The following is a 12,533-nucleotide window of genomic DNA, read 5'->3' on the forward strand; positions in this document are numbered from 1 at the left end:
ATGGCAGGCAGTTTAACTGTGGAAGAGTGATGCCACAGAAGTCATTTTAGTGTTTCCCGATACGCAGCTCACAAAAGGCTACTCCATAACAGACACACCTAATAATGTGATCATGTTACTACTTGTGCTTCTGTTTGTGAACTCAGTGAGATAGTGAGCAGCCTGTGGAGAGGAACTTAGAGCAGATTCATGTTAACTACACGGAATTAATCGAGCACCGTGAACAATGTGTCTCTCATGATCTTCAGGATGCTTTTAGTTTCATTCATTTCAACACTGTCGGATAATGGAAGACAAACAGGTTAATCACGACGATGATGATGTAGATGGTGATGGTATTCTGCCATCAGCAAAGACAAGCAATTAAGACAATCCAAGTCACAGGAGAAGCCATGGTAGATAGAGGCCACAAAGGATCTTTAAAATTTGGGAGTGGCACAGTCCGTAGATGAAGCTGGAACAATATTAAATGTTCAACGCCTGGTGATAGTGGGGTTCGCTCTCAGCACTCTGAACATGTACTTTTTCAGCAGAGCATTCCATTCAATTTCTCTAACTACTTTATTTTAACTGGGAAATGTCATGCTGACCTGTTTCATAGAAAGGGAACAGTGACAAATTAAAATGAGGTAAACATCTATCAGCAATCTTATCCACGATCTTATGATGTCGTTTAATATATTATTCATTCTCAGTGGGAGTCAGTGGATAACTATATTATATTGTACAAAATGATCCAGAACATTTTGACCTCCTTTTAATTTCTTCAACTGTTGTTGACATTTCTTAATTTGTACATCTTCCCTCATTGTTTTTATATCATCTCTTCCCTTTGCATCTGACTCTAGAACACATCAGTCTGTATTTTTCTTCAAAGTTAGGATAATTCTGGACCCTTTTAAAAATGACATGTGACACACTTCATAGAAATCATAGAATCCCTGCAGTCTGGAAACAAGCCATTCAACCCATCAAGTTCATACCGACCCTCTAAGGAGCATCCCACACAGACCCACTCCCTACCCTATCCCAGTAACCCTGCATATCTCATCACTAATCCACTTAACCTACACATCCCTGGACACTATGGAGCAATTTCCAATTGCCAATCCACCTAACCTGCACATTTTTGGAGTGTGGAGGGAAACCAGAGCACCCAAAGGAAACCTATGCAGACACAGGGAGAATACACAAACACCACACAGATAAATTTGTGTCCTCATTTCTGGGGTTTCTGATTTTCACAGAGGTCTTCTGAGGGCACAGGCTGTTTTAAGTTACGCACCCACTGTCTTCACATCCAATCTGATCCATTCTATGAAGGAGCTAGGTGGGCCTTGCAATTTGCATGGAGTTGGGACAGTTTTTAAAGTGTTGTCATTCATGGTAATGCAGAGCTGATGTAATCCACAGTCTGCATGAGGGAACCTTTTGAAATTTGAGTGCAAAATGTCTTTCTAATGTCCCTATGCCAGGCTGTGCCCCACTATGACTTTGTCACCAGTCCTTGTCCCTGATCTACCCTCCCATGGCCCCTCATGCACCCCAATACCAGGCTCTAGCCTCCCACTTGACCCCCTGTCATGCCAGCCACTCCAAGCTATCTTCCCTACTCAATCCCCATAGCTCCTCATACCCTTTGGAAAGCTTTGGCACTTGCATGCTGGAGTAATGTGTGCAGTTCTGATCACCAAATTATAGGAAAGATGTGATTGCCGGGGAGTCAGGATTGCAGGGGAGATTCAGCAGGATGTTGCCTGGGATGGAACAGTTTAGCTGTGAAGAGAGGATGGATAGGCTCAGGTTATTTTCTTTTGCGCAGAGAAAGCTGAAAGGGGACCTGATTGAGGTGTACAACATTGAGAGGCATGGACAGGGTGGATAAGAAGCAGCTGTTCCCCTTAGTTGAAGGATCAAGAACAAAAGGGAATAATTTTTATGGTGAAAGGCAGGAGGATTTGAGAAAAAACATTTTACCCAGAAGGTGGTAGGAAACTAGAATACCCTGCCTGGGAATGCAGAAAAGGCAGAAAACCTCATAAACCTTTAAAAGCACTTGGATGAGCTCATGAAATGTTGTAACTTACAGGGCCAAATGCCTGAAAGCAAGAATAGTGAAGGAAGGTTGGTGTAGACCTAATAGGATTTATGACTCTATGCCTCTATGATAACTACCTTTTATTTTGAATTCAGAGTTTGCAGAACAGAGTTCGTTTGAAGTCCAAGCATTTTCAGAAGCCATTCAATTCTTCAGGCAGGAAAAAGGCCACTATGGGTCCTGGGAAATGAACCATGGCAATGAAGCATTGGTGAGTCTGTCATGAATAATAAACAACACTGCAATCTAATGTCATTAACATCAGCCCCATGCACCATTTCTCTGTATCTGCTCATGTTCCCAGAATGTGCTCAGTCTTTCTCTCCCAGACTTTTTTATTGTTTAGACCATCTATTTTACTTGTTGCTCTGAATGGTTTCGTGCTATGTATGTATATGTGCAAGAATGGAAGAAAAATGTAAGAAAAGCTGTGAAACAATAATATAGTTTTAAAGGTTTTATGGCAGGTAAAAATATGCAAAATACAAGATCTCAATCTGGTTAGGACTGGGGCCACATTAATCTACAAGCATGCCTTCTACAATGAATCCCTTGTAAATGTATTTGCATATATTTTATGGTTGTGTAATTACACTAAGATATAGCTTTCCTGTTCAGTGACACAAGTCCGCAGTGTTCCAGTTTTAAAACAACTACATCTTATCAACAGGTAGTAGTAGGGAACAAAGAAACAGCAGAGGAATTGCACAGAAATTTTGCATTAGTTTTTACAGTGGAAGATACCAGCAACATACTAGAACTTAAAGAGTTGAATGCAGAGTTGAATGTAGTGGCCATCACTAAGGAGAAGGTGCTGGGGAAGCTGAAGGTGAATAAATCATTCAGACTGGTTGGACAATCTGAAGGAGATAGCTGAGGAGATTGTAAAGCATGGGTGGTGATCTTTCAGGAGTCACTGGAGTAAAGAAGGGTCACAGAGGACTGGGAAATAGCTAATGTAATGCTTCTGTTTAAGAAGAGAGGGAGGTAGAAGATGACCTCCATCATTGTAAGATTTTAGAGTCTATCTTTAAGGATGGAATTGCGAAGTACTTGGAATTGCATGGTAAATAGAGCTGAGTCAGCACAGGTTCATCAAAGGGAGGTCATGCCTGACAACTCTGTTCAAACCATTTGAGGGGTAATGAGCAAGTTAGACAAAAGAGAGCCCGTGGACTTGATCTATTTGGATTTCCAGAATGCTCTTACAAGGTGCCACACAGGACGCTGTGCTAGGTAGGATAAGAGTTATGATGTTGGTGGTGGTTACTGGCATGACTAGAGGATTGGCTGACTGGCAGAAGGCAGTAGTGGGCATAAAGAGGTCTTTTTCAGGATGGCAGCTGGTGACTAGTGGAATCCACAGGGGTCAGTGTTGGGACCAGTTAGCCACATTATACATTAACAGTCTGGACAAAGGACATTGTTGCGAAGTTTGCAGATGATACAAAGATAGGTGGAAGGACAGGTAGTGTTGAGGAAGCGGGGAGGCTGCAGAAGGATTTGGACAGGCTAGGAGTGTGAGCAAAGAAGTGGCAGCTGGAATACAATGTGGGAAAGTGTGAGGGTATGCACTTGGTAGAAAGAATAGAGGCATAGATTATTTTCTAAATGGGGAAAGGCTTCAGAAGACTGGAACAAAAGGACTCAGAAACCTTAATCAAGGACTCTGCAAAGGTGAATATACACGTTCAGTTGGCAGTTAGGAAAGCAAATACAGATGACTGTAGTTGAGAAACATATCAGTCATGATTGAATAGCAGAACAGACTCGTTGGGCCGAATAGTCTAATTCTGCTTCATTATCCTCCAGTCTAACTGCCTTTTAAGGGTATGAGCAAGGTCTATTTAAATAAAACCTAAACATGGTTTCAAAAAAAATCCAAATAAATTCACCAAGCTAAAAAAGGGACCAATTGGACTGCTTCTCAAAAGCTTGGTCCAAGACGTAGCATTTAAATATTTCCCTAAAGAAGGAGGTGGAAAAATGGATGGGACAGAATTCCAGAACTTAGGGCTTCAGCTCAAGTGTCTCTCTTTTGTCACCTATAATTTTGTCTAGATTACTCATAGCTATCAAAAGTATTTTTAGGATCTGATCAGCATATTGGAGGTGTCTGATCAGTGATTTGATACTTGGTGTCAATACCAGTCCAGATTAGGTGGCTCTTTTCCAGTTTTGTTTTTACTCAAAACATCTTTCTATTCCACCTGAGCAGGTCTCCCTGTGCTATCAGTTGCATTTTCAGCACTAATACCAGTAAATGTGACCTTTGTGTACTGGAGGTAGAATCTCTTGCAAGAGCTGATCGTCGAACCTATAGCATGCATGAGCATAAGAGACTGAGGGGACATCTTGAGGAGTACATAAGATCATGAGAGGCATGGATAGCATGAATGCACTCAGTCTTTTTTCCCAGAGTTGGGGAATCAAGGACTAGTGGGCATCAGTTTAAAGTTAGAGGGGAAAGAATAAAAGAGAACCTGAGGGGCAACCTTTTTACACAGAGGGCGGTATAATATGGAATGAGTTGCCTGTGGTTGAGGCAGGTACATTAACAATATTTAAAAGGCATTTGGACAAACACATGAATAGGAAAGGTTTAGAAGGATATGGACCAAGTACAGGGAAATGGGGTCAGCATTGATGGACAGTTTGGTCGGAATGGATCAGTTGGTCCAAAAGGCCTGTCTTCGTGTTGTGGGACGCTATGCCTCTATATTGTTTAATAAATTAGTCCTTTCTCTGTGAATAAGATAGTGCTGTTGTATCAGGCTGACTGGTAGCACTACCTCAAGAAAAGCTCTGGGTGGGCCCAGGACTTTTCCGGCCTTCCTGTTCTCTGAAGGAGGCTGCAGTGACTGTAACAATGTAATCGGGAAACCGAAGGGCCGTCTCAATCAGAACTGAAACCTTTTTGGACTCAGAGAGAACAGATCACTATAGAGGACGGCATGTTATTATGGAGAGCAAGAATGATTGTCCTGAGCAAAGGTCGCTGCCAGATACTGGCTGAACTCTACCAGGTCCATCCTGGGGTTTCCAAAATGAAGATGTTGGTAAGGAGTTATGTCTGGTGTCCAGGACTGGATGCAGGCAAAGCTGCATTGGTGGGGCCATGCCCAGAATGTTCACAAGGACAAATTTTTTTAATTTCAAAAATATACTTTATTCATAAAATTATTTGGATCTCCATACAATTGGCCATGCCATTCTTATGCACACATTACATTGCTTTACATACAGACATCGAAATGTATTTTTCCTATCTACAAGTCTGTACATTTACTATTCAGCTCTTCTGCTGTGGTGTCAGCGGAGACCAAATGACTGGGTGGGCCCCCTGTTCTTCTTAGGCGGGCAGATGTTACACGGTGGTCTTTCCCCACTGTGCCTTGGTGGCAGCTGCCCCAAGCTTCAGCGCATCCCTCAACACGTAGTCCTGGATCTTGGAGTGTGCCAGTCCGCAACACTCAGTCGGGATCAACTCCTTCAGCTGGAAGATCAACAGGTTTTGGACCGCCCAAAGGACAAAAATTACTGCTAACAACTCCCCCACATTCGGCTACCTGCACTCTGTTAGAGGTCGACTATGCAGGTCCTTTCAAGGGCTCAATGTTCTTAGTCATTGTGGACACCCACTCAAAGGAGCTGGATGTGCATAGAGTTCATTCGTCAACTGATAGATGACGATAGAAAAACTGCACACATCTTTTGCAATACATGGAATTCTGGAAGTGTTGGTCACAAAAATACCCCCCAACATTTACGAACAGGGAATTTGAGTATTTCCTAAAGTCGAATGATATTCCTCATGTAAGGACTGCTCCATACCAGCCATCACCAATGGCCTGGCAGAAAGAGCAGTCCAAACTTTGAAGGCAAACTTGAAGAAACGGCTGGGAGAAACTGAGGATTGCAGAGGCGGGAGATCAGAGTCAAAAAGTATGGTGCTGGAAAAGCAAAGCCAGTCAGGTGACATTCCTGATGAAGAGCTTATGCTTGAAACATCAACTCTCCTGCTCATTGGACATTGCCTGACCAGCTTTGTTCTTCCAGTGCCACACTTTTTCACGTTAAAGAAACGGCCGACAACTTCACTCAATAACAAACTGTCCCGGTTCCCATTTGATTATGAAATCACCCCTCATGCAACCATAGGGATAGGTCCAGCAGAGTTGCTGATGGGGAGAAGATTCTGCACCGGGTTAAATCTCGTTCCCAGACCTGGGGTTTTGTGGCTGAAACAGCATCAGGAAAGCCAATGCCGGACACAAGACTCCATTAAGTGAGAGAGACGGTTAACTTCAGGGGACAAACGTTGGTCTAGGAACCATGGGAATGGCCTGCCTGGGTAAGACGCGTGGATGACATGAGATCAGGTCCAGTGATATATGAAGTTCGGGAAGCTGCGAGAGTCCTGAAGAAGCATGTGGACCATGTGAAAGCTGCAAACTGCAAATGGTGGGGAAGAAAACAAGCCCCGCTCCTCAACAGCCTTTCCTCCTGTTCTGGAACCTGTGGGTTCTCCCTGTCAGTCAAGCAATGCAAATATCTATGATTTTGAGATGGACACAGCAGATGCCATCACCTCTGCCACCTTAAGAAGATAAATTTCTTCCAAAACGCTCTGGTGCAAAAGGCGAGCTACTGTGCCTTACACTCCACCCATATCTAAGTCAGTGTCAAAGGAACCTGACCCTGTGCCAAAATGCCCCATGGCCTTGGACTCAGAGGGGAAGGGATGTAGTGATTGTAATGAGATCATCCAAGTGGATCTCACGGAGTATAAGTTTCCTGATTGGGGCTGCTAACTTGGTCTAATCAGGGAGCCCTAGCTGACAGAGATAAATAGCTGCTGAAAAATGTGTTGCTAGAAAAGTGCAGCAGGTTTTATAGATGAAGGGCTTATGCCCGAAAAGTTGATTCTCCTGCTCCTTTGATGCTGCCTGACCTGCTGCACTTTTCCAGCAACATATTTTTCAGCTCTGATCTCCAGCATCTGCAGTCCTCACTTTCTCCCAGAGATAAATAGGTGCATCAGACATCCTGTTCACTCTGAGAGTTGGCTCTGTGGATCAGTGTTGAGAACTTCCCATGTCCAAATAAATAATTGCTGATGGGATACTAGCTTCTGTGGAGTTATCACAGAGGCAGATACCTATCTTGACTAAAAGGTGACTCCCTACTGGCATCACCAAAAAGATTGTTTCTGGACCTGGCCCTGGCTCCACTTACCAGTCTCTGCACATGGTCAGCCGGCTCCTGCCGCAGACCTCGGTGACAACCTAACACCCCTGGTGACTCGTTCACTACCCACACTTAATAATGTAGCTGCTCCTCCAATCACTGGATGATTCTGTCCTACACTTGTGGTTGAATGGTGTTAACCTAGCTGGCAGAAGCTGCAAAACAGGATTAATTTCCATGACCAGCACCATGAACCATGAATAAATGATAGACAGGATTCCACAACCAATGGATCAGATTGAAGTTTTGCACCTTTATGAATGGTGGTGGACAATTAAACAATTTAGTGCATGAGTAGACTGTAAAATAATTCCCATCCTTAATGATGGAAGAAAAAGCTGGACAATATCCAGATTTGGGCTGACAAGCAGCAAGTAAACATGCCAGACAAGTGCCCAGCAATGAACATCTCCAACAAGAGAGAATCTAATGAATTGCCCCTTAATGGCAAGTCAATGGCATTACTATCACTGACTCCTCCACTGTCAACTCCCTAAGGCTTACCATTGATCAGAAACTGAACTGGACTAGATGTTTAAATACTATAACTACAAGAACAGCTTAGAGGCCAGGAATCCTGCATGAGTAACCTCACCTCCTGACTCCGAAAAGTCTGTCCATCATCTACAAGGCTCAAGTCAGGAGTGCCCACTTGGTATGAGCGCTGCTCCAACAACACTCAGGAAGGTTGACACCATCTAGGATAAAGGCTGATTGGCAACACATCATCAAGCATTCCCTCCTTCCAACACTGAGGCTCCATAGCAGATGTGCATACCATCTACAAGGTGCACTGTAGAATTTCACTCAGGCTCCTTAGACTAGCATCTTCCAAAGTTACTAGGCGAAAGTGAGGACTGCAAATGCTGGAGATTAAAGTCGAGAGTGTGGTGCTGGAAAAGCATAGCAGGTCAGGCAGCATCCAAGGAGCAGGAAGTGTAGACGTTTCAGGCAAAAACCCTTCAGTTTTCTCTTCCATCCCCTCCAAAACACACACGTGCATGTGTGCGTGCTCATATGTATGTATATATAGACACACACATTAAATTGATTATATACATGAGGTTAAAGCTGGATTTTCCTGTTTGATGATGAAAACTAAATTTTATCTGATGTGAACATATTAGTCTTAAAAGCATTACCTTGTGAAAAACAGTGTATGGAAGTGCATAGAAATTGTCAACACTCACCACATCTCTTCTAAAACCTCTTCTCTTCCTCTGTTCTCTTTTACCTTTCTCCCTTTTATCAGTCATCTCAATTACGTCATCTAAAAGACCTTTAATAATGCATGCTAACAGGATATTAAGCTATGTGATCACATTTCTCACTGACTGCCTGCATATATTCCAAGTAGAGTGTGATCAAGATGGGATCTGTGGCTGATTTGACCTCCTCCCTTATCTGATGTTAATCAAAGAGGTGGAATCTGAGGAACTTGATTTCAGCCTAAGGGAAAAGGGGTTGATGTATCAGGATGGAATTTCAATTTTGATTTTGGGCAGATTGGGTTTCTACATGTTTGGAGCAGGACAAGCAACAGGATCCTGAACACAAGGCTCAGTGGAATGGGGTAAAGAGAGCATAACAGATTGGCCAGTCGGTTGATAAATAACTGTGTTGGCTTAAATTATATCATGCAATTACCAACTGTTCATTGATTTGGCTGGCAAGATCCAGGAGCTGATTAGAAAAAGGGACAATGCCTGATGGATTTCACTACAGGTTTGGAAGAAAATTCAGATTGAAGAGATGAAGCTGATTCTGTGTAGTCATCCTGTTGTGTAGCCATTAAGAACAGTGTTGCCTTTGCAGCAGTAGTGTGAATTTGCTGAGATAAACCACACTCCATGTCCACATTTCTTTGCCAACAGTGTGATTAGCGGTGTTCCAGAATTGAATGGGGGGTGGGGAGGTGTGGTGACAAATTAAAATAAACAGCACGTTGAATTACAGTTTAGAAATGGATATAATTTAGAGAGAATGATGTTTAAGAAAAATCCACCAGACAATCAGTTCTGAGCAAAGACCCAAAACGTTAACTTTGATTTCTCTGCACAAATGATGCCAGACCTGCTGAGCTTTGCTAGCAGCTTCTGTTTTTGTGCCCATCTACCTGTTTGCAGCAGGGCAAGCAACAGGAGCCTGAATACAAGGTTCAACGGACTTGGGTAAATACTGCAATACAGATATGTTAGGTGGATTAATCAGTCATGCAACAGTGGACTCACTGCACCACCTGCTGGTTCCTGTACTCTGGGACTCCCTGTTTTGGGAAGCCTACAATTCAATGAAGCTTGATACCAAGTTTGCTGGCACAGTTTTCTAGACCCTGCTACTGGTTCATGTCTAGAATGGATAGCAAAAATGCCAATTCAATTAAAAATGTGTTTTTTTTCCCCCCCTTTTAGATTTTAAGCAACTTGGTGATGGAAGAACTGTTACCTTCCCTGCAGAGTGACATCTTGCCAAAAATGAAAGGCAAGAAGAATGAAAAGCGAAAGGCATGGTTCAATGTATGTAACTAGCTATTGCTCCATTGCTAGACTCAATGCTTCTTAAATGTGCAATGATAATAACATGGTGCAAACTTAGAATTAATATAATCAAAATAGCAATCTTAAGCTCTGAAGTGACTATGAATTTTGCCATGGAGGGTGAGTTTTTACCAGTAAAACCTAATGCTAACTGCAGGGATGGGCAGGTGATACATAGGGTATGTCAGTCATTTAGACATGATCCATCATGAAGCTGTGACTTGTTTGCATTAGTTACTAAGCTGCAACCACTGTACCAGCACTCAGTTCCACAGGCCAGCATTTCAGCTACCACATTGAACTCTCCTTTTACTGGCAGCGGAATCATAAACCCTAAACAAAGAAACCGCTTGCATTTTACGGCACCTTTCTTAGCTTGAGGATATCTCCAAACATGCTACTGCTGATGAAATGGTCTTGAATTATAGTCACTGTTGTAATGTCAGAGCCAATTTCCATACAGCAGTATCCCACAAATGACAACATAATAGTTAACTGATCATTTGTTTTTGTGATGTTGCTTGAGAGATAAATATTGGCTTAAATGATCCCTCCTCCTTCAAGGTAGTTCCATTTTTTACATCCACCTGAGAGAGCAAATAGGACATGTGTTTAATATCTCACCTGATAGACTATCTCCAACAGTGCAGAGCTCCTTCAGTGCTTCCAGCAAAGGTTTTGTGCTCAGGTCATTGGATTGGGACTGGAACCTATAATCGTATGACTCAAGGATAAGAGTGTTATCAACTGAGCCACAGCAGAAAATAGGTTCAAGACTTTGATCCCTGGTTATAGAGCTGCATCTGACAGTGTAAATATAGGGAGCAGGAATTCAGAAATTAAATTTATGAAGTTCAATCTAAATGATTGTCAATAAAAGAAGTGACCCATGAACTTCATGCACACTAGCATACTTACAACTAATCACGTCACACTAATCATTTCAAACTTGATGCCACTGGAGAACTTTACCATTTGTCTTTCATCCTGTCTTGAATATCTGATCACCATTTTGTGACATTTCAAGTCATGTAGGAAGCTGGTGGTTATTATTGCAGAATCATCAATAGAATCCTCAGTAAACAGAGGGAATAGAGCTCTTCCCGAGAAAGGTTTATACAGGAATGCTTGGCCTAGAGTGGCAAGCTTCAACACACAATCCTGCTCCCATGCCCAAATGTCTGTCCTTGGCCTGCTGCAATGTTCCAGTGAAGCTCAATGCAAACTTGATGAACAGCATCTCATCTTCTGATTAGGCACGTTACAGCCTGCCGGTCTCAACATTGAATTCAACAACTTCAGATGATTATCCCATCTCGACCCCTCTGTTTTCATTCTGCTCCGTAATTTTATTTCATTTATTTTATTTATCTTTTAAAAATGTTTTTGTACCTCTTATTTCTTGATTTGTCTCTCTTTCTCTCGCTCCCCACTCTCTCATCACCTTTTTCCTCTCCTCTTCTCCCTTTGCTACCCTTCTCCCCTGTTTTCCATTTTACCTCTGCTTCACCAATCCCCCACATATTTTGTCACATAGCACTGGCTTCAGTCTTGGTCATTCACAGCTCCTAATCTCCCTATAATCTCTCTATGCACTGTCATTATCACCTCTTTATTGCTACCTTTGCTTCTGGAGCCTTGACTCACCTTCTCTCAGCCTAGTATAAATTCCTCCCTAATTCCTCCCTTTTTTAAAAATTTTGACAAAGGGTCATTTAGACTCGAAACGTCAGCTCTTTTCTCTCCTTACAGATGCTGCCAGACCTGCTGAGATTTTCCAGCATTTTCTCTTTTGGTTTCAGATTCCAGCATCCACATAATTTGCTTTCATGGAAAATAAGGAAATGGAAGATTAACTGAATAGGTATTTTACAGATGATGCAAATAACATTTCAGAAGCAGCAATAAAATGTGGGAATAGACAGGAGGAAGGAACTCTTGGAAAAACACAATCACTAGTCTAACCACAGCTGAAATGCTGTGAACAGTTTTGGTTCCCTTATGGAAGGAAAGATATACGGGCATTGGAGGCAGACTGGAGAAGGTTCACTTGACTGATCACAGACATCGAGAGATTGTCTTGTGAGGAAAGGTTGAGAAAGTTATGCCTGTACTTGAGTTTGGAAGGATGACAGGTGACATGGTTGAAACGTGAGATTTCTTATGGTGTTTGAAAGTGTATTTGCTGAGAGGTTGTGGTTTCCCTTATGAGGGAAGTTAGTACCAAAGGGCATAATCTCAGAGTAAGGGGTCACCCTTTTAAGGCAGTGATAAGGAGGAATTTCTTCACTGAAGGTAGCCATGATGTGGAGGTGCCAGAGTTGGACTGTGGTGGACAAAGTTAAAAATCAGACAACACCAGGTTATAGTCCAACAGATTTATTTGGAAGTACTAGCTTTCTGAAAGAGCAGCATTCCGAAAGCTAGTGCTTCCAAATAAACCTGTTGGACTTGTAACCTGGTGTTGTCTGATTTTTAACTTACCCTGAAGATCGTAAATCTGTGGAATTCTTTCCCACAGTGGTCTGTAAAGGCTGGGTTGTTACATATATTCAAGAAGAAACATTTTATCTAAATGATGAGAGATTGCAGAACTATGAGATGCAGAGAGATCTGGGTGTCGTTCAGATACAGCAAATGGACAGGAA

The 12,533-nt window shown here is 42.5% G+C and overlaps 1 protein-coding gene across 2 annotated transcripts in view; it reads left to right on the forward strand.

Annotated features, from left to right (window-relative positions):
- Window positions 1–12,533, forward strand: part of LOC140479680 (protein Niban 1-like) — a 145,149-nt gene that overhangs the window by 100,611 nt on the left and 32,005 nt on the right. For both annotated transcript variants that reach the window (XM_072573665.1, XM_072573666.1), the window contains exons 6-7: window positions 2,194–2,309; window positions 9,760–9,864. In XM_072573665.1, the coding sequence (XP_072429766.1) occupies window positions 2,194–2,309; window positions 9,760–9,864 (221 nt within the window). The remainder of the gene's footprint in view (window positions 1–2,193; window positions 2,310–9,759; window positions 9,865–12,533) is intronic.

Source organism: Chiloscyllium punctatum, chromosome 7, assembly GCF_047496795.1.
Source record: "Chiloscyllium punctatum isolate Juve2018m chromosome 7, sChiPun1.3, whole genome shotgun sequence".
In the NCBI taxonomy this organism is placed as follows: domain Eukaryota; kingdom Metazoa; phylum Chordata; class Chondrichthyes; order Orectolobiformes; family Hemiscylliidae; genus Chiloscyllium; species Chiloscyllium punctatum.